This window comes from Arachis duranensis, chromosome 4 (genome assembly GCF_000817695.3).
Source record: "Arachis duranensis cultivar V14167 chromosome 4, aradu.V14167.gnm2.J7QH, whole genome shotgun sequence".
Classification (NCBI taxonomy): domain Eukaryota; kingdom Viridiplantae; phylum Streptophyta; class Magnoliopsida; order Fabales; family Fabaceae; genus Arachis; species Arachis duranensis.
Genome location: NC_029775.3, coordinates 17,248,295 through 17,272,188, shown reverse-complemented (window position 1 = coordinate 17,272,188; position 23,894 = coordinate 17,248,295). Strand labels below are relative to the sequence as shown.

The window sequence follows — 23,894 nt, the reverse complement described above, 5'->3', positions numbered from 1 at the left end:
GAGGGATCTGTCCAGATAGATTATTTTTGCTGAGCCACCTGAAAAGCTTGGCATGATTGAATTAGGAACCATGGAGTTAGAGAAACACTAATGAATAAAATTAAAATTTAAGGGGAACAAAAAAAACAGGGTTAAAATAACATCATCATCTATCTATTTGTTAAGACACACTCACAAGTAACTTAGTTGAGACAATAAGCCCAAAGAACTAGGAATTCCTCCAACAAACTGGTTACTGGAAAGTTCTAGAGTTTGAAGCTCTGACAACTTGCCTATCTCAGCCGCGATAGGACCAGATAACTGATTGTTCTGTAGTAACCTAAGTTCAGCAATGAAAAAACTCACTTAGTCACATGATAAAATGAGTTCATTGTATTTTATGACTACTTATTTTTCTCCTACCGTTGTTTGGCATCTATCAAAAATTAGTGGAAGGTTATTATGACTATTTATGAATAAAAAGCATAATAAACAAGGCATCTTTCAGATACTGCTGAGTCAACAATACACCACAATCCACCATTAAGTTTGAAAAGTATAGGCAATTTATGTGGAGAATAAGAGAGACACTCACAATGTTCGGAGATGGCTCAAATTTCCAATTCCTGACAAAAGAGTTCCAGATAAACCAGCACTGGCCATTTTCCTACCAAAAGCAGAAAGTTACCACCAGCAACAAAGATCAGTATCATTAGAATACATCGTATTAGAAAGACAGAGAAATGAATTTTTCCCAATATCTAGTCATTCTAATGACATCACTTAAATTTAAAGGAATGGCTTCGTAGAACAAGTTTTGAGAGAAATCAAGAAACTACAGGTTTTTCTTTTGGCCTATCCACTCTAGAATTGACCCACTGAAATAGTTAGCGAATAATTCATACACATCTAGAAGGCTATTGTCAATGAGCAGCTTCTTCAGTTCAAGAGCAATTTTAATAGCTACATGATTGGGAATCTGCAACCAACAAGCAAATCACAAATGATACTAACCAAATCGAATCCACATTGCAGCATTATCATCCAACCGCACCTACTGAGCGAAAATCTAGACAGAACATAGTAGTGATCCGCATTATCACCCAACCGCACCTTCACCTATAAGCACAAAACACAAGGGAATCGATATTCACACTATAGAAGCAAATAAACCAATTGAAACTGAACAGAAAATAGATTCCAAAATGATTGATTATATACATTCATGCAATGAAGAAAATTTTCGATATCTATATTGAAATTGAGGTTTCGAAACGGACCTTAACGAAATCGTACTTGGAAGAAGCATTGCGGGAAGAGAATTTGTTTTTGGAGGAGAAGCTTTGCTTTTCATCGCTTTCTTCGCCGCTGGCAGATGAATGACTGTAGCAATGGCGGTGGCTGTGGCGGTAGCAACGGTAGGGCGATGGCGACGACGACGGTTATGATTAGGTCTTGCTCCCTCTCCATCTCACTCGAAGCTACTAGAAGCTAGCCCTTGTTTGCATCAAAAAAATTTGGGCTTTGAGAGTTTATTTGGGCCTTTAAAATACTGACATTTTTATTTTTGGGAGTTTTGTAAATTGTCACAAATAGATAATGTTGGGGAGGTTTTTAAAACCTCCACTATAAAACTTCCATCAATTAGTGAGAATCTTGTAGTCAAATCACTAGAACTGTGAAAAAAAATCAGGGAAGATGGCACAAATTGCAAAACATTGGAGATCACAAGCTACAGATTAAAATTGAGAAACACCGAGTCTGAGTGATTCTTGAGGGAGAGAATGGAGTCTAATATAAAGAGTAGAAATCATTTAATGGTGACTTTTGAATTTTGTCTTGAACTTGGCCTATCAAATTCTTTAACCTACGATTTAAATGTTTGCAGATAATTATCATGAGGCATACTTAACTTTTTATTAGACCAAAATACATATGTCAAGTCATCAAGAGAAGTGTATATATTAAAAATTATAAGAGAAAGAAAAAGATTTATTTTTAAATAATAAACACAAAACTGTATACATTTTCTTTTTGTTAAGTATTTGAAGAGGTATAGTAAAATTAATTGTCAGCTGTTAAAAATTTAAACTCTTTTCAAATAATAAAAACAGTAATAAGTAAAAAAAATTATACTTGCTATCCTACATTGAATGTTAATTATAAATATCACCATTTTCTTTATGTATTCCAAGACTATATAATTATTAGTATGTTACCTTAAATTAATAATAATAAATATCACAATAATAACAACATCACATGTTATCCATATTAAATAGTATATACTTTATTTTTGGATTACATAATGATATATTGCATTATTTGAAACTGAGTTTAAAATTGTTATGAAAAGCTTAATTTTTTAATTTCTCATAAAAAACCTATATCGATACTAATTTTATGTTTCTAAAACCTATATCGATAGTAATTTTAGGTTTCTAGCATTTTAATACTATAATTATTATTTTTCACTGAAATATTATTATTATTACGATTTTAATACTAACAATACAAAAGACTAAACCAAATAAGCAATATTTTTCATGATATTATTATTCTAATACTAACCTATTTTAAATATTATTTACATCCATTAAATATAATATTTTCTTTTGTAACAAATTGCTAATTAGAAAACTTGTCATTTCAATAAAAGAGTATTATCCAATTCAACTAACTAATTCAAATGTTTAAATCCTTTTTAAAATGATTAATTATTCAGCAACTGAAGTAACTAATTCAAGCAGCTAAATCATTTTTTAAACTAATTTAACCACAAAAAAATTCTACACTTTTTTGCATTCAGAAAATGCACACAAATCAATTAAACCAAAAATGATGCATACATATTTTATGCAGTTCAAGTAACTAGATAATTTTTAAAATTTAAACTAATTTTAACATAAATAAATTTTAGAATTTTTTCATTTAAGCAATGAGATTAAAGGTAATTAAGTTGCCATCAATCAATCAATCAATATTATTTTGAAAACAAATGATAAAGAAAAAGTTTACCACAGAAAAGAAAACATAAAAATTGACCTGATATAATATACGAAAATGCTAACTCATAGCATAAACTTAATGCTTTAAACAACTAACTCAATATTAACTCATGATTATTAGAGAAAACAGTAGCACCTTGCATATAATCCATTGAAAACTTAGTTCTTCCTTCTTTTTCTTCTAAATTTTCCTAAAAAAATTAATTGAAAGTACATATAAGTTAGACTAACATAAGAAAACACTATACAATAACTTATCACAATTTAAAAATAGTAATGGTTGAAAACAGAAGAGTTGGAATTCCAATAGTAAACAAACGGAAAAAAAAAAATCAGAACAGCAATCTTTGACCTCACTCTACTAATAAGACTCTTTAGTTGTATACTTGCATTTATTGCTTGCAGTCATAGCTTGTTGATCTGATTACCTGAAATTATAAAATCACGAACAAAATAGAGACACTTCAAAGGCTTATAGTGAAGTTCAATGAGATTTGTAGTCTCTACAGAAGCCCAATTATTGGCAAGCATGTAAGGTACTTCTCAGCACAAGTGCAAAAGACACATTGAAAAATTCAAGTAAAGCAACAAATAAGCCTTTTATACAATAAACAATAGAGTTTCTAGGTATATCTGAACAATCTCTGTTCTCTTTCTTATATTGCAATCCTCAAACACATATAAGTATCTCAAAATTGAAACTTCTCAATGATTAATAGTATTTTCAATAAAGAATAGACCAATCAAACAGAGTAGGTCAACGAATCACTTACACATTAATCAAATCACACATCACCACATTCTATGACACTCTAACATGAAAAACTACCATTCATATCAAAATCATCTGCATACTGTTAGTTATACATACATATCTCAAAACATCAAAAATATGACCTCATCAGTGACTACAAAAAATTTCCAAAACAAAAAAATGTTCTGTTATTTATGTCAGTTTCTCATTTCTCAATGTCACAAAAGCAAAAAAAAAATCAAACCACAAATAGAGACTACAATTTTGACCCCAAATTTCAAATACCGTATAAAAATAATTTTAAACTAAAAAAGAAAGTGAATTAAAAAATTCAAAAAAAACAAAAAAAGTGAGCAGAAGCAGGAAAAATAGAAGCACTGAAATGACCTCAAATTCCACTATGTGATAGATGAAGCAGTGAGATAAGAAGTCATCATTGAAGGCAGATATTTTTGACTGGGAAAGAAAGAGAAATAAGAGTGAGACACAACTTAGAGGAGTACATTACCCACTCTTTTTGGCTAATTTAATTAACCTAATGTCCATGATTGAAACTTCTTATTACACATGAGCATTTATAGTTTTTTCACACAATGAAATAACTAAGCTAATGAAAAACAAAAAGATAATCTAATTTTTTTAATGGCAAAAAATTTCTTGCTATGTTATGTGGGTCTCATTAATATGCTTCATAAGTCAAAGAGTTAAAATTATAACAATCAACAGCACAATCATATATCTAGCAAAGCAAAACAATCCTAAATAGTGTTGCACTCATTGATAATTGTAGACAAGAAAAAAAACTTTGTAACCTTTATAACTATCCAAATAGCAATGTGCTATATCCTTAATGAAATGAAATTTTCCAACCACCTTAAATACATAGCATGCATTAAACAACAACCAAGTTATAAGATTGAATTAAATGAGCGTAAAATCGTTAAAGAAAAGCTACATTGTTGACAATCAAAGCAGAAAATAACGATAAAATTATTTCTAAGTCAATATATCTTCCTAAAGTAATAATTGTAGACAAGAAAACAACGAAGTGGTATCATTGGGAGCTTATATCAAACACATGGTGGGCAACTTTGAATCAAAAAATATTTTATGTTTCTTTGCATAACCAACCCACACACAAGTTTCAATAAATTTTTTTTACGTGTGATTGAATTTTCTAATAAAAACAAAACTTAAGAAAACCTTAAAGACACACATATAAGTTCTCATTTAAGCAATAACTGAAAAGAAAATAAGAGTCAACAAAGCAACACAAAATAGGAAAGCACAACCATGAAAAAGAAAAAGAACCAAAACAGAAAATAGCCAATTAAAATCAACAAAAAATAGAAAATCACTGTTCTATGGTATCATCTTCAGCACCACTTCATATATTCAAAAGAACCGAACAAATGATAAAAAAGGGGGAAATCAAAATTTGAAGACAAATTAAGATAGGATTGCAAGGGAATCAAAATAGGAGAGGGGCAACTGGTGCGGTTCTTGTAACCCACACTTACTAACCAGCAAGTGCACCGGGTCGTACCAAGTAATACCTTACGTGAGTAAGGGTCGATCCCACGAGGATTGATGGATCAAGCAACAATAGTGTTTGATAGGATTAGTCAGACAAGCAGAAAAGAGTGTTTTGGTATTCAAAGAGCATTAGACACAGACAAATAAATAAGTTGGGAATAATATAATGAGAAGATAGTTAAGGTTTCAGAGTTATCTATTTTTTCGGATTAATTTTTATTACTAACTAATTTAATCATGCAAGATATAATTTCATGGCAAACTATATGTGACTAGGCCCTAATTCCTTAGACCTTCCTAATCTCCTCTAAAATTCATTAACTGCCAATTCCTTGGTCAGTTACTTCCAATTAGAGGGTAAAAATCAATTTTCAGTTTATATGCCACAAAAATTCTAATTACCTAAAAATAAGGGGATTATATGTCACGTATCCAATTAAATCCAAATAATTAAAATTTAGGATAATATGTTTCCAAGCTGTTGTTCAAGTAAAGAGCTTTTCCAAGTTTTACAAGAACTCAATTAGAACATGGGTCATACTTTCGTTCCACCCAATATTCATTAAATTAAGAGCGAAAATAATTATTGAAATATAGATCAAAACATGAAAAAATTAGAAAGATCAAACGAATTAATCCATTACAAATAGACAGAGCTCCTAACCTTAACAATGAAGAATTAGTTGCTCATGGTTCAGAGAAGAAAAAATAAGGGTTCTGGTAACAACCTGGTACAGTCTAAATGTACAGAGTTCCTATTTATTACTAATCCTAATAGGTTTAAAATCAAAAATTGAAACTAATATCTTTTCCTAAAAAATAAGATTTGAATTTAAATTCGAATTAATTAACAGATCTTCAGTTGATGGGTGGGGACCACTTGATTTGTCCATTCTGCAGCTTCTAATATGTATTTTCTGGGCCGGAAATTGGGTCAAAAATAGTCCAGAAATTGTAACCAGCGTCATTTGTATTTTTTTGCAGATCGTGCATGTGACGCGTCTGCGTCGTCCACGCGCTCGCGTCATTTGTGCAGATTCTAGTCCACGCATTCGCGTCAAGCACGCGATCGCGTCATTGCAATTTCTCCATTCCGCGCGGTCGCGTGAGCCATGCGTCCGCGTCGGTCTTCGCTGGTCATCTCTTTGGTTTCTTCTTTTTCTCTGCAGAAACTTCATCAAATCCCTCCGAATGCTACCTAAAATAAATAAAATTGCACAAAACTCAAAATAGCATCCATAGTGGCTAAAATATAATTAATTCTAAATTAAACTCAACAATTTAGATGCAAATTCACTAGGAAAAGATAGATAAGATGCTCACGCATCACAACACCAAACTTAATCTGTTGCTTGTTCTCAAGCCACCAAAACTAATATAAGCTTATGATGTGAATTTGCATGAGAATGAGAGTTCGATTAAGCTCGTGTCTCTTTTTATAGTGGGGTTTACAACTGCAATCCTGAATAGATTTGGCATCTCACTTTCCTTTGAATTAGAAGAATGTTAATGTCATCCGGAATTAGAATCCAGATAATATTATGAATTCTCTGATCTTTATATTTCAGTTTAATCCTTGAACACAGCAAAATTTTCTTTACTTTATTTTTCTTTTGGTGCTTTGCACCTTGAACCTAGCCGTGACTTTAAATGTTTTGTCTCAAGAGTTACTTGACATAGAAACAAAACAAGCACTTAACTGGGGAACTCTTTTTGAGTTCTGATTTTTCTTTTAATTACTCCCAGACAGTGGTGCTCAAAGCCTTTGGCATACTCTGTTAAATGCAATTGATCTCGACTCTAAGTGTTCTGTCACAAGGATTACTTGACACAATCACACCACAAGCATGTGACTAGGGAAACAACTCTTTGAGCTTTTAATCATGTCTAACCTCCTTAGTCATTGATGCTCAGAGCCTTGGACCTTGCTTTTATTATTATTTATTTATTTATATAATGATTTTTTTTTTGCTGTTTCTTTTGCTTCAAGGATTAAATTTTTGTTTATTTCAGAGAAGTCATAATAATTCTCTAAATTCCTATTCCTTATACATTAACATCCCTTGATTCAAATTCAAATATGCATTGTTCATATCATGCATTCAAAAATCACAGAATATACCACCACATTTAAGTAAATAAGACTATTCTTAGAAATAAACTCAATTTCTCATGCAATACATCACTTCTTTTTCTTTTCTTTTTGGATTCAAGTTCAGTGAGTGGTACATGAAACAACCTTTTAGCATAAAAGCAATTAAAAGAAAACTAGTCCTAGAATTCTAACTAATAAAAGATCATGCAATAAACAAAACAAAATAGCAGAAAACCAGAACATAACATAGAAAAAGAAAGGGGAAGAATAAAAATGAAAGGAACTCAACCACCTTAGTTATCCTAGCGGTCGCTTTATTCTTCAGGTTGTGCTCCTCCGTGAAGATGATTCGCCTCCCTTTTGGTGCCATAGGAATAAACAGAAAAGCTTTAGGCGAAGCGTCAACACCAAACTTAAAGGTTTGCTTGTCCTAAAGCAAATAAGAACTGAAAATAGAGAGAGATAAATCTTATGAGGAAAGAAAAATAAAAGGATAAAAGAATAAGAGAGAATTAGGATTGGGAGAGAGAAAGAGAGAAAGAAAACTGGGCGGCGAACTAGTGTGGCGCAAGCGACGCGAACCGTGGGGCACGCGTTCGCGTGATTGCGTTTTAGTTAGTTGACGCGGTCGCGTCGGTCACGCGGTCGCTTGACCCAAGTTATGCTTCGGGCGCGAGTGCAGCCTCGCGCCTGCACAACTCTCTGTTCGAATTTAAATATTTGCCAAATTAGGGTGACGCGATCGGGTGGGGCATGCGATCGCGTGAGTGGCTTCAGAAGGGAATGACGCGGACGCGTCAGCGATGCGTTCGCGTGATAGGGATTATGCGTCTAGCACCAAGCCATCACCACTCCAGCACAATATTTGGTTGTGCACCCTTTTTACGTCGAAAATCAGTGCACGCGGTCGCGTGGGAGGCTAATATTCTCACATGATGCGGATGCGTCGGCGATGCAGTCGTGTGGGGCAATTTGTGCCACTGGCACGCCTCCAGCCACGCTCCAGCGTGACTCTCTGTTCGTTTTTATTTTCTCCCCTCTCCTTGCGACGCGGACGCGCTGATGTAGTCGCGTCGCGTGGCATTTTTTTTTATAGCTTGAGGTGTTCGGTTCCTGGGAGAACATAGCTGCATGATCAAAAAAATTAGTAAAAATTCAATAAAAATCAAATAAGAAAATTACTACTACGAAAAATAAAAATAGCTAAGGATACAAAATTATCGGGTTGCCTCTCGACAAGCGCTTCTTTATCGTCACTAGCTTGACGGTCAGCTCCTCTAAAGAGGAGGATCATAGGGGCTCAGCTCTTCACCCCTTACTTTGAACTTCTTTCCTGTGTCTCCATAACGTAGCTCAATATGTTCTAGAGAGAGGATTCTGATTACTGTATAAACCCATGCTAGATTGCTGGTCAACACTACCTTCATTCTTGGTGAGAAACCTTCAGTGGGGATCTTTTTGTTTCTCCATCCTCTGGGTACTTTCTTCTTTTTGGGAACCTCTTCCTTGGTAGATGATGCATTTCTAACACTAAACTTAGGTTTGATGTCAGGAGGAATTTTATTGACTGTTACCAAGGGAGGTTTGAGTTGCAGATTCTGCTGTGTATCATCAGGCGGTTTTTGAAGGTTTGGATCAATAAGCTCAGCTTGTATGCACCTCTCTTCTTCACCTGTTGGATGTATATCTTTGAGGACATGAAAGACCAGTTGCTCATTATGCACTCTAAGTACTAATTCACCCACTTCTACATCAATCAGAGCTCTTCCAGTGGCTAGGAATGGTCTTCCTAGAATTATAGAGGCATTCTCATCCTCCCCTGTATCCAGAATCACAAAGTCTGCTGGGAGGAAGAACTTACCTACTTTGACCAAGATATTCTCCACTAATCCGTATGCAGGCTTCATAGATTTATCTGCCATCTGCAATGCTATCTTTGTGGGTTGTGCCTCTTGGATTTGCAGCTTTTTCATCACAGATAAGGGCATTAGATTTATGCTTGCCCCCAGATCACATAGGGCTTTCTCAAAGGTTGTGCTCCCAATGGTGCATGGAATTTGAAAGCTCCCTGGATCTGGCATCTTCTTTGGCAAGTTATTCTGAATTACAGCACTACATTCCTTAGTCAGGACTACTGTCTCATCTCCCTTTAAACGCTTTTTCTTTAACAACAGCTCCTTCATGAATTTGGCATAGATAGGCATTTGCTCCAAAACCTCAGCAAAAGGAATATTGATTTGTAACTTTCTGAAGATTTCTAAGAACTTTGAGAACTGCTTATCCTTGGTCTCCTTTTGAAGTCTCTGAGGATATGGCATCTTAGACTTGTACTCAGGAGCCTTTGGCAGTGTAGGATAAGTGTCAAGAGAGTCTGGGAATGGGTTGTCTGCACGCTTTGGAGGGGCATGCTCTACTTCTTCCTTTTTCTCCTCTGGAGCATCATTTTCAACTAGCTCTTCATTGACCTTGGTCTCAGAACCAGCTACTTTACCACTTCTTAATTGAATAACCTTGCAATCTTCTCCTAGGTTCACCACTGTATCACCTTGAAATGTACTTGCAGACCTCTCAAGTATTTGGTTGCTCAGTTGACCCACTAGCACTTCTAAATTTTTAATGGAGGCTCTGGTTTTCTGCACTTGCCACTTGTCCACTTATCACAGTGATAGCCTTACTTCCTCTCTTGGATTTGGAATTGTGTTACTAGAAAGGCTATTAGTGGTCCTCTGATCAATTTCATTAACTCTGGTGGCTATTTGACCCATTTGAATCTCCAAGTTCTTGATGGATGCTCTGGTTTCCTATCTAAAACCTGTCAATATTACTTCCAAATCATTGTTCTGTTGGAAACCACCCTGAGAATTATTGTTGAAGTTCTGAGGTCTCTGAGGTTGATCCCTCCATCCAAAATTTGGGTGATTTCTCCATCTCTAGTTGTATGTCTTAGAATATGGGTCATTGTTGGGATTTCTAGGACCACTCCCCATGTAACTGACCTGTTCAAAAGAAGGTTGAGCATAATCATAATTATCATTTTGCACAAAATTACCTGCCATGTCATAGGAGACTTCCTGTGGTGGATTTTGGGTGTTGATAGCTGAGACTTGCATGCCACCTATCTGTTGAGTAAGTAGATTTATTTGCTGAGACATCAGCTTGTTCTGAGCAAGAAGAGCATTAATAGCATCTACTTCCAACACGCCTCTCTTCTGAGGGGTTTCAGAATTCACAGGATTCCTGTTAGAGGAGTATAAATATTGGTTGCTTGCAACCAATTCAATCAGCTCAATAGTCTCCTCCGGTGTCTTCTTCTTGTGCAATGAACCTCCTACAGAATTGTCTAAGCACATTTTGGACATTTCACCCAAGCCTTCATAAAATATGTCTATTTGTGTCCATTTGGAGAACATGTCTGGAGGGCATTGCCTAGTCAGTAGTTTGTATCTCTCCCAAGCTTCATACAGAGTCTCACCATCCTTTTGTCTGAAGGTCTGAACCTCCATCCTAAGCTTAGTCAGCTTCTTTGGTGGGAAAAATTTTGTGAAAAACTCAGTAACTACTTTGTTCCAAGTATCCAAACTGTCCTTTAGTTGAGAATCTAGCCATAGTTTTGCTCCATCCCTCAGAGTAAACGGGAAGAGCATTAATTTGTACACATCTGGGTTCACTCCATTTGTCTTTACAATATCACAAATCTGCAGAAAACTTGAAATAAATTGATTTGGGTCTTCGTGGGGAAGACCATGATACTAGAGTTTTGTTGTACCAAGGTGACCAGTTGAGGCTTCAACTCGAAGTTGTTCGCAGCAATAGGAGGCACTACGATGCTTTTTCCATAAAGATCTGCGGTAGGAGAAGAGTAAGAGCCAAGCACTCTCCTTTGTTGCTCATTCCCATTCGGGTTTGCCGCATTAGGATTATCAGCATTGTTAGCATTCATAGTGGATTCTGCCGCCTTGTACAATTTTTCCTGTTGTAAACGTCGCCTAAAAGTCCTTTCTGGTTCAGGATCAAAGTCTAAGAGATGTTCTTTGTCTTTGTTCCTGTGCATAAACAAACAGAAAACAAGAAAGATTGGGAATCTCTACGTCAGAGTGTAGAGAATTTCCAGTGAGGTAACTCTGTGTAAAGAGATAAAAATATTGAATAAAATAAATAGAAAAATAATAAATAGTCAACACCAAACTTAATTTCAGAAATTAAGAAAAATATTGGTCCTATTTTTTTATTAAAAATTTTTTTTAAAGGTTAAAAATAGAAATAAAACTAATAAAATATTAAAAAAAATAACGGAAAGAAACAGAATGAAAATAAAAGAAAAGGAAAATAAAAAGGAAAATAAAAAAATGGACGCAGGTTTTAAAAACAAAATTCAAACGTTAAATGAAGTAAAAAAAATTAAAACGGGGGATACGGGTGCTAACGAAAGACAAGGAAATTTTTTTTTTGAAAAATATTAAACAATTTTTAATAAAATTAAAATTAAAACGCCTAATCTAAACAATCAAACAACTAATAGTTGTTAATCACAGTTAATCCCCGGCAACGGCGTCAAAAACTTGGTGCGGTTCTTGTAACCCACACTTACTAACCGGAAAGTGCACCGGGTCGTACCAAGTAATACCTTACGTGAGTAAGGGTCGATCCCACGAGGATTGATGGATCAAGCAACAATAGTGTTTGATAGGATTAGTCACGCAAGCAGAAAAGAGTGTTTTGGTATTCAAAGAGCATTAGACACAGACAAATAAATAAGTTGGGAATAATATAATGAGAAGATAGTTAAGGTTTCAGAGTTATCTATTTTTCCGGATTAATTTTTATTACTAACTAATTTAATCATGCAAGATATAATTTCATGGCAAACTATATGTGACTAGGCCCTAATTCCTTAGACCTTCCTAGTCTCCTCTAAAATTTATTAACTGCCAATTCCTTGGTCAGTTACTTCCAATTAGAGGGTAAAAATCAATTTTCAGTTTATATGCCACAAAAATTCTAATTACCCAAAAATAAGGGGATTATATGTCACGTATCCCATTAAATCCAAATAATTAAAATTTAGGATAATATGTTTCCAAGCTGTTGTTCAAGTAAAGAGCTTTTCCAAGTTTTACAAGAAATCAATTAGAACATGGGTCATACTTCCGTTCCACCCAATATTCATTAAATTAAGAGCAAAAACAATTATTGAAATATAGATCAAAACATGAACAAATTAGAAAGATCAAACGAATTAATCCATTACAAATAGACAAAGCTCCTAACCTTAACAATGAAGAATTAGTTGCTCATGGTTCAGAGAAGAAAAAATAAGGGTTCTGGCAACAACCTGGTACAGTCTAAATGTACAGAGTTCCTATTTATTACTTATCCTAATAGGTTTAAAATCAAAAATTAAAAATAATATCTTTTCCTAAAAAATAAGTAATTGTGTACTAAAAATATAAACCGTTTTTGTATATAATTATTTTTACAATGACCTACAAACATGGTCAAAAAAGAGTTAAGTTCCTCCTAAAGGTATTGGGCTAAAAGGATGGAACCCAAAATAACACCTTGAGGAGTTGAATTTCTCTTCAGTGGGAACTATATTGGTGGAAGTGGATTGGTTGGATTTGGAGTGTAAAAGTGTCATCTAGTTGAAAGAAAACCAAACTAGATATCCCTTCACTAATGTCACATGTCAGGAGCTTTAGTTTAACGTGTGGGAATCAACTTCCTACCCTTTTCAGTTGACAAGACTTGAGGTGATCCCAAATACCTAAAGATATTTTGAAAAGAGCAGTAAACCAAATGTCAGACTAAAACCATTGGCCAAGGGTGCCCTCTTCATCATGGTTTTACACTATAAAAAGGACCTCAAGCCACCTCTGTAAAGCATCATTCATCCTTCACTCTCACTTTTCACTTTCACCTTGATCATCTTCTTCTTCACAAACCTTGAAACCCTTTTCATCCTTTACTTTCACCTTCACCTTCATCCTCTTCTGAGAGCTTCTCTTCCTTGTAAACCATTCCTGTCCACTTTAAACAAAGCTCATTCATCCTCTTGCGACATTAGTGGAGGTCTCAACACTTGTTCTCCACCTCTCTTCCTCACTATTAGTTCTTGTATTGTTTATTTGCCATTAACAGAAGTGTCTTCCTCACAAGTTTACTTACCCCTAATCTCTCACCTTAACTATTATTTTTCACTTAATCTATTTTCCACGAAACCCACCCGAATCAATAAGATTTGAATTTAAATTCGAATTAATTAATAGATCTTCAGTTGAAGGGTGGGGACCACTTGATTTGTCCATTCTGCAGCTTCTAATATGTATTTTCTGGGCCGGAAATTGGGTCAAAAACAGTCCAGAAATTGTAACCAGCGTCATTTGTATTTTTTTGCAGATCGTGCATGTGACGCGTCCGCTTCGTCCACGCGCTCGCGTCATTTGTGCAGATTCCAGTCCACGCGTTCGCGTCAAGCACGCGATCGCGTCATTGCGATTTCTCCATTCTGCGTCGGTCTTCGCTGGTCATCTCTTTGGTTTCTTCTTTTTCTCTGTAGAAACTTCATCAAATCCCTCTGAATGCTACCTAAAATAAATAAAAAGAAAAATCTTCTGATATTGAGGTAACTGAATAAACTTTTCATTCATGTATTAGACCAAAGAGTAATATTAGACCCATTAACCACAAGAAATTATAAAAAAAAGAAAAAACACATTATTAGTAATACAAAGCAACAGTTCAAATAATTAGAAAAAAATAATATCAACATACAATTAATCATACTGGTTGTGGAAAAAAAAGTAACATGAACATTCGAAATTGTATACCACTCAAATCAAGAACACATATAAAATTGGAACTAAAAGAAAACTCAATTTTTCACATATTTACTTGAATCAAGAGCATATATAAAATTAGCACAATTACACAGTAGCAGATTTATAATAAAATTTAACCAGAATGAAACATAGTCAATTTTTCCAACCATGCGAAATAGTGGGGACCAGAAAAAGAAAAAAAACAACTGCAAGAAAAAAAACATCACAATCACAAAGAATTCGAAAGTAGAAAAAAGGCATTAACATCATACTAATAGTAACACCAAAAACACGAATAATAAAATCAATTGAAATTAAAATACAAACAAAGTCTGGAAACTCCAACAATAATCAAGACACAATGTGTTTGAATAGTAAGAAAAAATAACACAAGATTCTTTCATTGTATCAAAGTTTGAACAATTTTCCTAAAAATAGATACGAAGAAAAATTATTTAACTTAAGGTGGTGCTAGAAAATATTTTTTTCTGAACCCAGCAGCTAATGGATGTCCACCCAATACTTACCACCAATAGAGATTTTGAGGACCCATTCAAAATGAAGTTCCTCATTAACCCACGTAAGTAATACACAATTTCTGTAACCAACAACTATAAATATCAATTTTCTACTCAAAAATATCAGTAATCTACCCAAAATTATCAAAGAATATATGAAAAATACATCACCTTAACCACTTGAGACAGCACTACAACAATAATAATTTGGACCAAAACAGATGACAGAGACACAAGAGAGAGTATAACAGCGAAAAGAGAGATTCTCTGAGAAGGTGAGCAAGGTTGTAGGCAATGCAGCGAATCTGTTCGTCCACAAAACAACTCAGTCACAACCAAAAAGAAAGACACCAAAATATATACATTAGCATAAAAACACCATACATGATGAACAATGGCAGGCTAACACCATTGACCTTTAAATAATTTTTCTTATCATATCCTTGGTCAACCTCCCAATCCACCAATCAAAGTATTAAAAGATATAAAACACTTAACTGACATAAAATAATCAATAATAAAAAATAAAATAATAAATTCAAAATAAAACTATCCAATAAAATTCTGAAGAAGTAAAGTAAACATAATTACACAGTAATAAATTCAAAATAATATTCAAATAATTTCTTGCAAGACCCGTTCTTCCAACTACCCAAAACTATCCAAGTAGAAAGAACTAAATACCCACTAAAAAAATTACAATCCTAAAAAAAGCAAACCACAGGAGTAATAATTAATAGTCATCTTCATAATCAACAATATAACCAATATAAACATTGAAAAATCATCCAACTCAAAACAAGAACTTATAAACCTCTAAAAAAGTGGATGCAACACAATACCTTCCCAACAACCATAACTAACACACACAAAAAAAACACAAACAAATAAAAATCAAGACAAAAATCGCAACTCTCAAATAAAATCAAAATATCGAAAAAGACATAAACCTGATACTCACAGTAATACCAAAAACCACACATAATAAACCCTCTCAAATTAGAATACATACAACAAATGAAAGATCAAACAACCACCAAGAAAAAAAGATAACATCCACAATTAAAAATAAACGGACTTAATATTAAGCTAATAAAAACAAACAGCCAATAAATAAAACACCTGAAAACTCTAAAATCCGGGATTCTTTAAAATCATCTGCATCAAAGAGGCGTTCGTTTGGAAAAACAAAGTAATACTTCTTTGACTTCATGAAGAGTTCTGCACTTTGGTCTCAACCTCGTAAGAATGGAACAAAAAAAACACACACTATTAGCGATACAAAGCAACAGTTTAAACCATTGGAAAAAAATCAAAATCAACACACAATTAACTACAGTGACTATGAAAGTAAATAATAACATGCACCTTCGAACTTGTTTAACACTCAAATCAAGAACATATATAGAATTAGCACTAAAAGAAAACCCACTTCTTCACATATTCACTTAAATAAAGATCATATACAAAATTAGCACAATTACACAATAGCAGATTTAAAGTAAAGTTCAACCAATATGACACATAGACAATTTTTTTTTTACCACGGAAAATAGTCAAGAGAAAAAAAAACAATCACAAGAAAAGCAAGACAAAAATCACAATCAAATAGAAATCGAAAATAAAAAAAGCATGAACTTCATACTAATAGTAACACTAAAAAACACGACTAACACAGTGGATGCAACACAATTTTTCCGTAACGGCACTAACTAACACACACACAAAAAGAAACAGATACCCAGATAAAAAAATCAAGACAAAACCCCCGACTCTAAAAAAATCTAAAGACCAAAAAAGACATAAGTTTGATGCTTACAATAACACCAAAAAACAGACACAATAAACCCGTTCAAATTAAGATACATACCAAAAATAGAAGATCAAACAACCATCTTGGAAAAAAGATAAAGTCTAAAGTTAAATTAGGAATGATTTAATATTAATCTAAAAGGAACAAACATCCAATAAACCAATCACATTTACAACCAACACATAAATTGTCACACACAAATTTAGCTAAAAAGAAAATCTAGTCAAAAATACCTCAATAACACAACAAAAAACTTTCTCAAGAGTTTTGCACTCTGCACTCTGGTCTCAACCTAACAACAATGAAACAAACTATTAAAAAACCTTGCAGGAAATTATAAAACTGAAAATTAACCAAAATAAAAAACTCCAACAATTTTCAAACAGAAAAAATAAAATAGAATTTATCTTAAAACACAGAGAATCAAAATAGTAGAACCCAACAGCTAATAAGTGTTCACCTAAAATTTAGCTACCAATAGAGATATTGAAGACCTATTCAACATGAAATTCAACATGAAATTGCTCAGTAAGCTAGGTAAGCAATAACCCAAATTAGTAGCAAAGTAACAAACAGTAGTATTGACATGTACAATATCAAATTAGTAGCAAATAGTCCAAATCATTTAATTGCACACTAATTCAAAAATGATGGCACAATTGAGTTCAAAAGAAAATTTAGTCACAAATACCTCAATAACACAACAAAATACTTCCCCAAGAGTCCTGCACTCTGCACTCTGGTCTCAATCTAATAACAAAAAAACAAACTATTAAAAAATTACACAGGAAATTACAAAACTCAAAATTAACCAAAATAAAAAATTCCAACGATTTCCAAACACAAAAAATAAAATAGAATTTATCATAAAACACAGAGAATCAAAATAGTGATTTAAAATAACAACCATCTTCCAAATAAACTTTTAATTGAATAAACTCAACACTATCACACTGAACATAGCCAATCTCAAATATCAAACCAAACTACACCAAGAAGAAATGATAATCAGATGAAAGGCAAAAATATCACAAAACAAACCCCTCCACAAACTTAAAAATCATAAAACAAACCAAAATCACAGAAAGTCACAAACATTGAAAAAAAGGGAAACGAACACTTGTACGACCTGTAGTTTCTGTGCGACCTGAAAAAAGACCAGAATCAGATGAAGGGCAAAAATAAGACAACAAAAACCCCTCCACAAACTTAAAAAACAAACAAACTATAGAATAAATCAAAATCACAGAAAGTCACAAATATCAGAAAAAAAGGAAAATGACCTTTTGTGCGACCTGTAGTTCCCGTGCAACCTGAAAAAAGACCAGAACCACCTCACCGATCGACTCCCGTTAATAGCCGCTGAATAAGCTAGGTAAGCAATAACCCAAATCAGTAGCAAATTAACAAACAGCAATATTGACATGTACAATATCAAATCAGTAGCAAATAGTCCAAATCAATCAGTTGCACAGTAATTCAAAAATGATGACACAATTGAGCTAAAAAGAAAATTTAGTCACAAATACCTCAATAACACAACAAAAAACTTTTCCAAGAGTTCTACACTCTGCACTCTGGTCTCAACCTAATAACAATGTAACAAACTATTAAAAAATTATGCAGGAAATTATAAAACTCAAAATTAACCAAAATAAAAAACTCCAACGATTTTCAAATAGAAAAAATAAAATAGAATTTTGTCATAAAACACAGAGAATTAAAATAGTGATTTAAAATAAAAACCCTTTTCCAAACGGAGAGGAGGAAGAATAAGGAAAAAACGAAAGAAGGGATACGACCTCTTCTGCGACCTGTAGTTCTTCTGCGACCTGAAAAAAAGGACCAGAACCACCTCACCGATCGACTACCGTTGACAGCCGTTGAATCTCTGGCGCCATCGAGATCCAAATCGACCCCAACAAACTTTCATCTTCAGTGGAAAAACAGAATCGCCAAGGAGCCTGAACGGTCGAACGAGAGGCTAACGCTCTATGAGGTTGTGGACACCACCGACAGAAGAGGCGTCGCTCGTGATGAAGAAACCATGGGAGGACGAAGATGAGGAAGAATAAGAAATAACAGAGATAAAGCGAAGGAGAAAAAAAGCACGAGAAAGATCCTAGAGCTGGATACACCGATCCGAACAAACAGAGAAAAAAGAGGCAAACAAAAGTTAATCTGGAAAATACAGAGGAGGTGAATGGGGTTTCAATGAGAGAGAAGAAGAAGATAACGAAGAGGCAAGAGATACCATATAATAGCAGACAGATAGGACAACCCATTATGAACTGTCTGTGGGCCGCATAAGATAAAAATTTCCAATTAAAAAATTTAAAATTTCCAGAAAATGTCATGTCAGATATGATTCGCCCACTATACCACTGTTATATAAATTTATCTCATATCTAGGAGCCTTGATGAACAAGCTAAACAAATTAATAAACAGAAAATCGTGACACACTCGCATGGATAATTCGTAAAACGGACAGGTAAAATCGAAAGATAACTGAACACATATATATACATATCAGAGTTCCAAAACTCAGATAGCAAGCTCCAGACTCGACCTGCGAAGCTAAGGCCGACCAGAGTACATAATTATGTATATATACAACCCAAAATAAAACTCAAACCACAAAATAAACCCATGTATCTCCAAGTCGACCTCTAGGAGGGACAAAACACAAAATATACATGCGGAGATTCTATAAACATATATACATAGCCTAAAACAAAATATGACAGTCTAAAAGACAGTTCTACGCTCGTAAGGAGGATACCCAAACGCTCAACGAGGTGTCTCTCGACCTGCATCTTAAAAACAACAACATAGTATGGGATGAGAACCGGAGGTTCTCAGTATGGTGAAGGTGCCCGCATAGTTAATATAAAAGGTCTCGGGAAAGCCAGAGGCATTCCTAGAACTTCAACACTCAGATTTCAGCTTAAGAATTCAACTAAACCAGAAATTAGGTAAGTTGTCTAAGGTATTCTAATTCGGAATCTAACTTTAACCTAATAATTCACGTTCTGTCTCCTCTACTCCTCCGAATCATTGGTGGAACAATCCTTTCTCCTCACACCTTCGCCAAGAAGGATTTCTCAGAAAACATACACATATAGTTCAAGCAAGAAAAGCACAGGTAGAGAAGCATTTACAGCAAGTAGAACAAGTAGCGGATAAGCAGAATTAAACAGTTAAGCAAACCAAAACAATGCATACTCAAACAAACAAACAAATGCATATGATGTATGCCTGTCCTATGGCTGATGAGTCTCATCTGTTGGTTATACAGCCAACCCGACAAGTCCTGGTAGTTAACCATTGGACAGTTCCTTTGTGCGCGCATCCCCAAGCTCAATAATATTCCATGGAGTCAAACTTCAAGCTCAATAATATAGTATTCCATGGAGTCGAACTCCAAGCTCAATAATATAGTATTCCATGGAGACGAACTCCAAGCTCAAATATAATATTCAATATATATGCATGCCCATGGGGGAATCCGGGGAGTTAAAGTGCCCGGTCACATCTTGCGACAGAGGGTCAACAAATAGTCTCAAATATACAAGCCACATAATAATCTCTTTCTCTTTTAAAATATTACCTCAAATCAAACTCCAATTCTTAAAGAAATTTTGGCAATATCTCCTCTAAGACTCAAATTTCTGCCACCCTTCAAGGGTCCCAACTATCAAACCAAACACCTCTCAATCCTTCAAATCATTTCCAGTAACAAATTATTTCATAATCAAACAAATACCAATATTAAATCTTTTTCCAAACCGACCAACTTCAACAACAAATTATTGACAACAGCTAAACCTCACATTTTATACCATATACACAATCCATCAATTATTCACTCCGTTCATTCCTATCTTAAGGTCTTCTAGCCTGAGTTTTCACGTGACATTAAACATTAACTACGAGAAACCAAAACCATACCTTTGTACGGAATCAAAATATTCAAAACTCTGGAGAAACTTTCTGACCGAGCTATCGAAGAAGAAAACGTCCAGAATCGTCTTTGCCTCCTAAAACTCTCATTGGCCAAATCCAAAGAAAAGAGGAGCTACGTCATTGTCAACTTCCACTAATCAAAAATGGTGGCAACGTGTAGAAGAGGAGGTTACGAATACTCTTACCGGATTAGATTTTTGATTGGAGTTATAAATTTTCAGAAATCGAAGCCGGAAGTTCGGAAGAGTTTACGTTTTTTCTCTTCGTTACGTTCTCTCCTCCCTCTATTACGATATTCATGTATATATGTATATATATATGACCGTCTTGGCTTTTTTTTATTATTCGCTTAAGTCGTAAAGCAGAGGTGGCAAGGTATTATGACTTCTAAAAAAAATAAAATACATACTTATAGTAGTAGAAAGAAGATAATAGACTAGGATTTGATTAAATTTAAATTATTATAAAATTAGTTCAATTACTGATAATAAAAATAATTTTCTAAAAATAAGAAATTCTAATTTTATAAAATAAATTATAACTTATTTATATTTATATTTTTAAAACTGAAGGTCGCTACATTCTACCTACCTTACAAAAATTTTCGCCCTCAAAAATCGATATAAAATTAGAAAAGATTCATACTAACGTAACTTTCCTTCTTAAACATGTCAAAGAAAAACAGAAAGATTTGACATGCTTAGTTTGCAAATCCAGGATATTCTTATAACTTAAAAGTTTACGCAAAGCAGAAGATACAAGATAGATTCGATGCAGAAAGGTTATAAGGCAGGTTGGTATTAGAACGACAGGTTTATCGTTTCTAATATTCGCGTCATCTAGCTCCTAGGTTCTACTGATTCTAATGGTGTCATCATACGTAATACTATCAAAAATGGTTCAGCCTCTGACACTAAACCCATCACAACTTACTGTTTCTCTTGACACATAACCGATTATCAATTACGAGTTCAACCTATGTCATGTCTCTTCCTCATAACTTACCATCTCTGGGTTTCAGGTAACTGTCCCGCACAACTCTCAACATTTCTGGTTCTTTATGTATAACTTAAGTTGTATATTCAAAATAATTCAACCCACTACTGCTGCGCCACTCTTATTATTATTCTCCAAGAATTTAGTCACTTTTCTAGGCTGACCAACTATCGTTCTGTCTCACCATTCGGAGGTTTTTAGTCGATCGCTTAATTGAAAATCACAAGGCTCACAACTCGGTAATGTACTACAATGAATGCTACGTGCTATTTACTACGCAAGGCAGTCGGAAATTTCGATTATCAGTGCGTGATTACCTCTAATCGGAGTATCTGCGGTTCCAGCACCATCCGCTGTCATAGTAAACACGCGTCCCTGATGTTGTGCCTTTCCAGCTTCTTGATTCTTCTTCTTTTCTGGACAATTCCAAGACAAATGCTCAGCTTCACCACAGTAATAGTATACACCTAAACCAGCCCTGCACGGAGTATTCGGGTGGTACTTTCCACACCTCCTACAAGTTAAATCATTCGGTGGGGTCTGAGCTTGCTTTCCTTTGCCTCTTCCCTGGCTGTTATTATTACTGAATCTCTGGAAGTTATTCTGACACAAATGTGGTTGTGGGGTGTAACCGCCTCACTTAAAATCTTGTCGTCTAGGGGCGAAGTTCCTTCCCTGATCTCTCCTAACAAAAATTCATTGATCACTCTTATCTGATGTCGCCTTTCTCAGACAATCCTCAGCAACTCTACTTTTGTTTAACAGTTCTGAAAACACTCTGATCTCCATTGGTGCAACGAAGCTCAGAATATCACTTCGAAGACCTCCCTCATACTTAATACATTTCCACTCAGCAAAATCATCAGGCGCACCTTGACAAATACGAGAAAAGCGACATAACTCCTCAAACCTGCTAGTATACTCAGCAACAGTCATCTGTCCCTGCTTTAACTGCATCAATTCAAGTTCTTTGGCATTTCTGGCTGAATTAGGAAAGTATTTCTTATAGAACTCTGTTCGGAAAACCTCCCAAGGAATCACAGCGCCATCTGGCTGCAGGATACGTCGTGTCCCCTGCCACCAATACTGAGCCTCACCCTGCAACTGATAAGTTCCAAACTCAACCCATTGCTCCTCAGGAACCTGCTGAGCCTGCAGTGCCCGTTCCATAGCTTGAATCCAATTATCTGCATCTGTGGGATTTGAGGTTCCCCTAAAGGTCGGAGGGTGAACTTTCAGAAATGTAGCAAGGGTCATGGGACCGTCCTCATCATTATTGTTTCCGTGATTACCCTGGTTTATCTGATTACCCAGTGCCTCGGCTGTCGCCTGCATAGCCGCAGCCATATTTCCCAGGGCAGCCATGAAGTCTACTGGATCATTCCCTGCCAGGCCAGGAGTAACAGTGCCTATCCTACCTCTACCCCGCATCCGTGAGTCGACATCTGGTCCCTTCACACACCAAACAAGTGATATTAAGTTGATCAGTCTCAATATCGCAAGTCTAATGCTTCAAGTTTCAAATGCATGCTCATGAACGTTTATGCCACATATATCAATCAGATATCCTAATAGCACATACACACACCCAGAGTATGCCCAGAAGCATAATCAGTCCATCCCTCAGGGTCTATAGGAACGAACTGCTCTGATACCATAATGTAACAACCTACCACACAGGGCCTTACGCTTAAGTCGTAAAGCAGAGGTGGCAAGGTATTACGACCTCTAAAAGAAAATGATATTTACATAGATATAGTTGGGTGAAATCATATCTAGGAGCCTTGATGAACAAGCTAAACAAATTAATAAACAGAAAATCGTGACACACTCGCATGGATAATTCGTAAAATGGACAGGTAAAATCAAAAGATAACTGAACACATATATATACATATCAGAGTTCCAAAACTCAGATAGCAAGCTCCAGACTCGACCTGCGAAGCTAAGGCCGACCAGAGTACATAATTATGTATATATACAACCCAAAATAAAACTCAAACCACAAAATAAACCCCTATATCTCCAAGTCGACCTCTAGGAGGGACAAAACACAAAATATACATGCGGAGATTCTATAAACATATATACATAGCCTAAAACAAAATATGACAGTCCAAAAGACAGTTCTTTGCTCGTAAGGAGGATACCCAAACGCTCAACGAGGTGTCTCTCGACCTGCATCTGAAAAATAACAACATAGTATGGGATGAGAACCGTAGGTTCTCAGTATGATGAAGGTGCCCGCATAGTTAATATAAAAGGTCTCGGGAAAGCCAGAGGCATTCCTAGAACTTCGACACTCAGATTTCAGCTTAAGAATTCAACTAAACCAGAAATTAGGTAAGTTGTCTAAGGTATTCTAATTCGGAATCTAACTTTAACATAATAATTCACGTTCTGTCTCCTC

At 34.9% G+C, this 23,894-nt stretch overlaps 2 protein-coding genes across 2 annotated transcripts; both read right to left on the bottom strand.

Annotated features, from left to right (window-relative positions):
• Positions 1-117: 117 nt before the first annotated feature.
• LOC107483576 (uncharacterized) lies at positions 118-21,844 on the bottom strand. Its single transcript, XM_052260464.1, has 9 exons — positions 21,802-21,844; positions 17,861-17,892; positions 17,618-17,668; positions 17,445-17,507; positions 17,213-17,271; positions 1,260-1,362; positions 994-1,098; positions 575-646; positions 118-319 (listed from the first exon to the last, which is right to left on the bottom strand). The coding sequence occupies exons 1-9, from the start codon at positions 21,842-21,844 to the stop codon at positions 278-280; spliced, it is 570 nt and encodes a 189-aa protein (XP_052116424.1). The 3' UTR covers positions 118-277.
• A 336-nt stretch (positions 21,845-22,180) lies between these two features.
• Positions 22,181-22,915, bottom strand: LOC107483575 (uncharacterized). The gene has a single exon (XM_016104192.1). It carries the CDS (start codon positions 22,913-22,915, stop codon positions 22,181-22,183), a length of 735 nt encoding a protein of 244 aa, XP_015959678.1.
• Positions 22,916-23,894: the final 979 nt, after the last annotated feature.

Coding starts and splice junctions, on each gene's coding strand:
- LOC107483576 (XM_052260464.1), bottom strand. CDS start 21,844: ATGACAGCGGATGGTGCTGGAACCGCAGATACTCCGATTAGAG. Junction 17,893..21,801: donor CGCAGATACTCCGATTAGAG/GTAATCACGCAC, acceptor TTGCTTACCTAG/CTTATTCAGCGGCTATTAAC. Junction 647..993: donor TGCAATGTGGATTCGATTTG/GTTAGTATCATT, acceptor TGCTTTTGGTAG/GAAAATGGCCAGTGCTGGTT.
- LOC107483575 (XM_016104192.1), bottom strand. CDS start 22,915: ATGCGGGGTAGAGGTAGGATAGGCACTGTTACTCCTGGCCTGGCAGGG.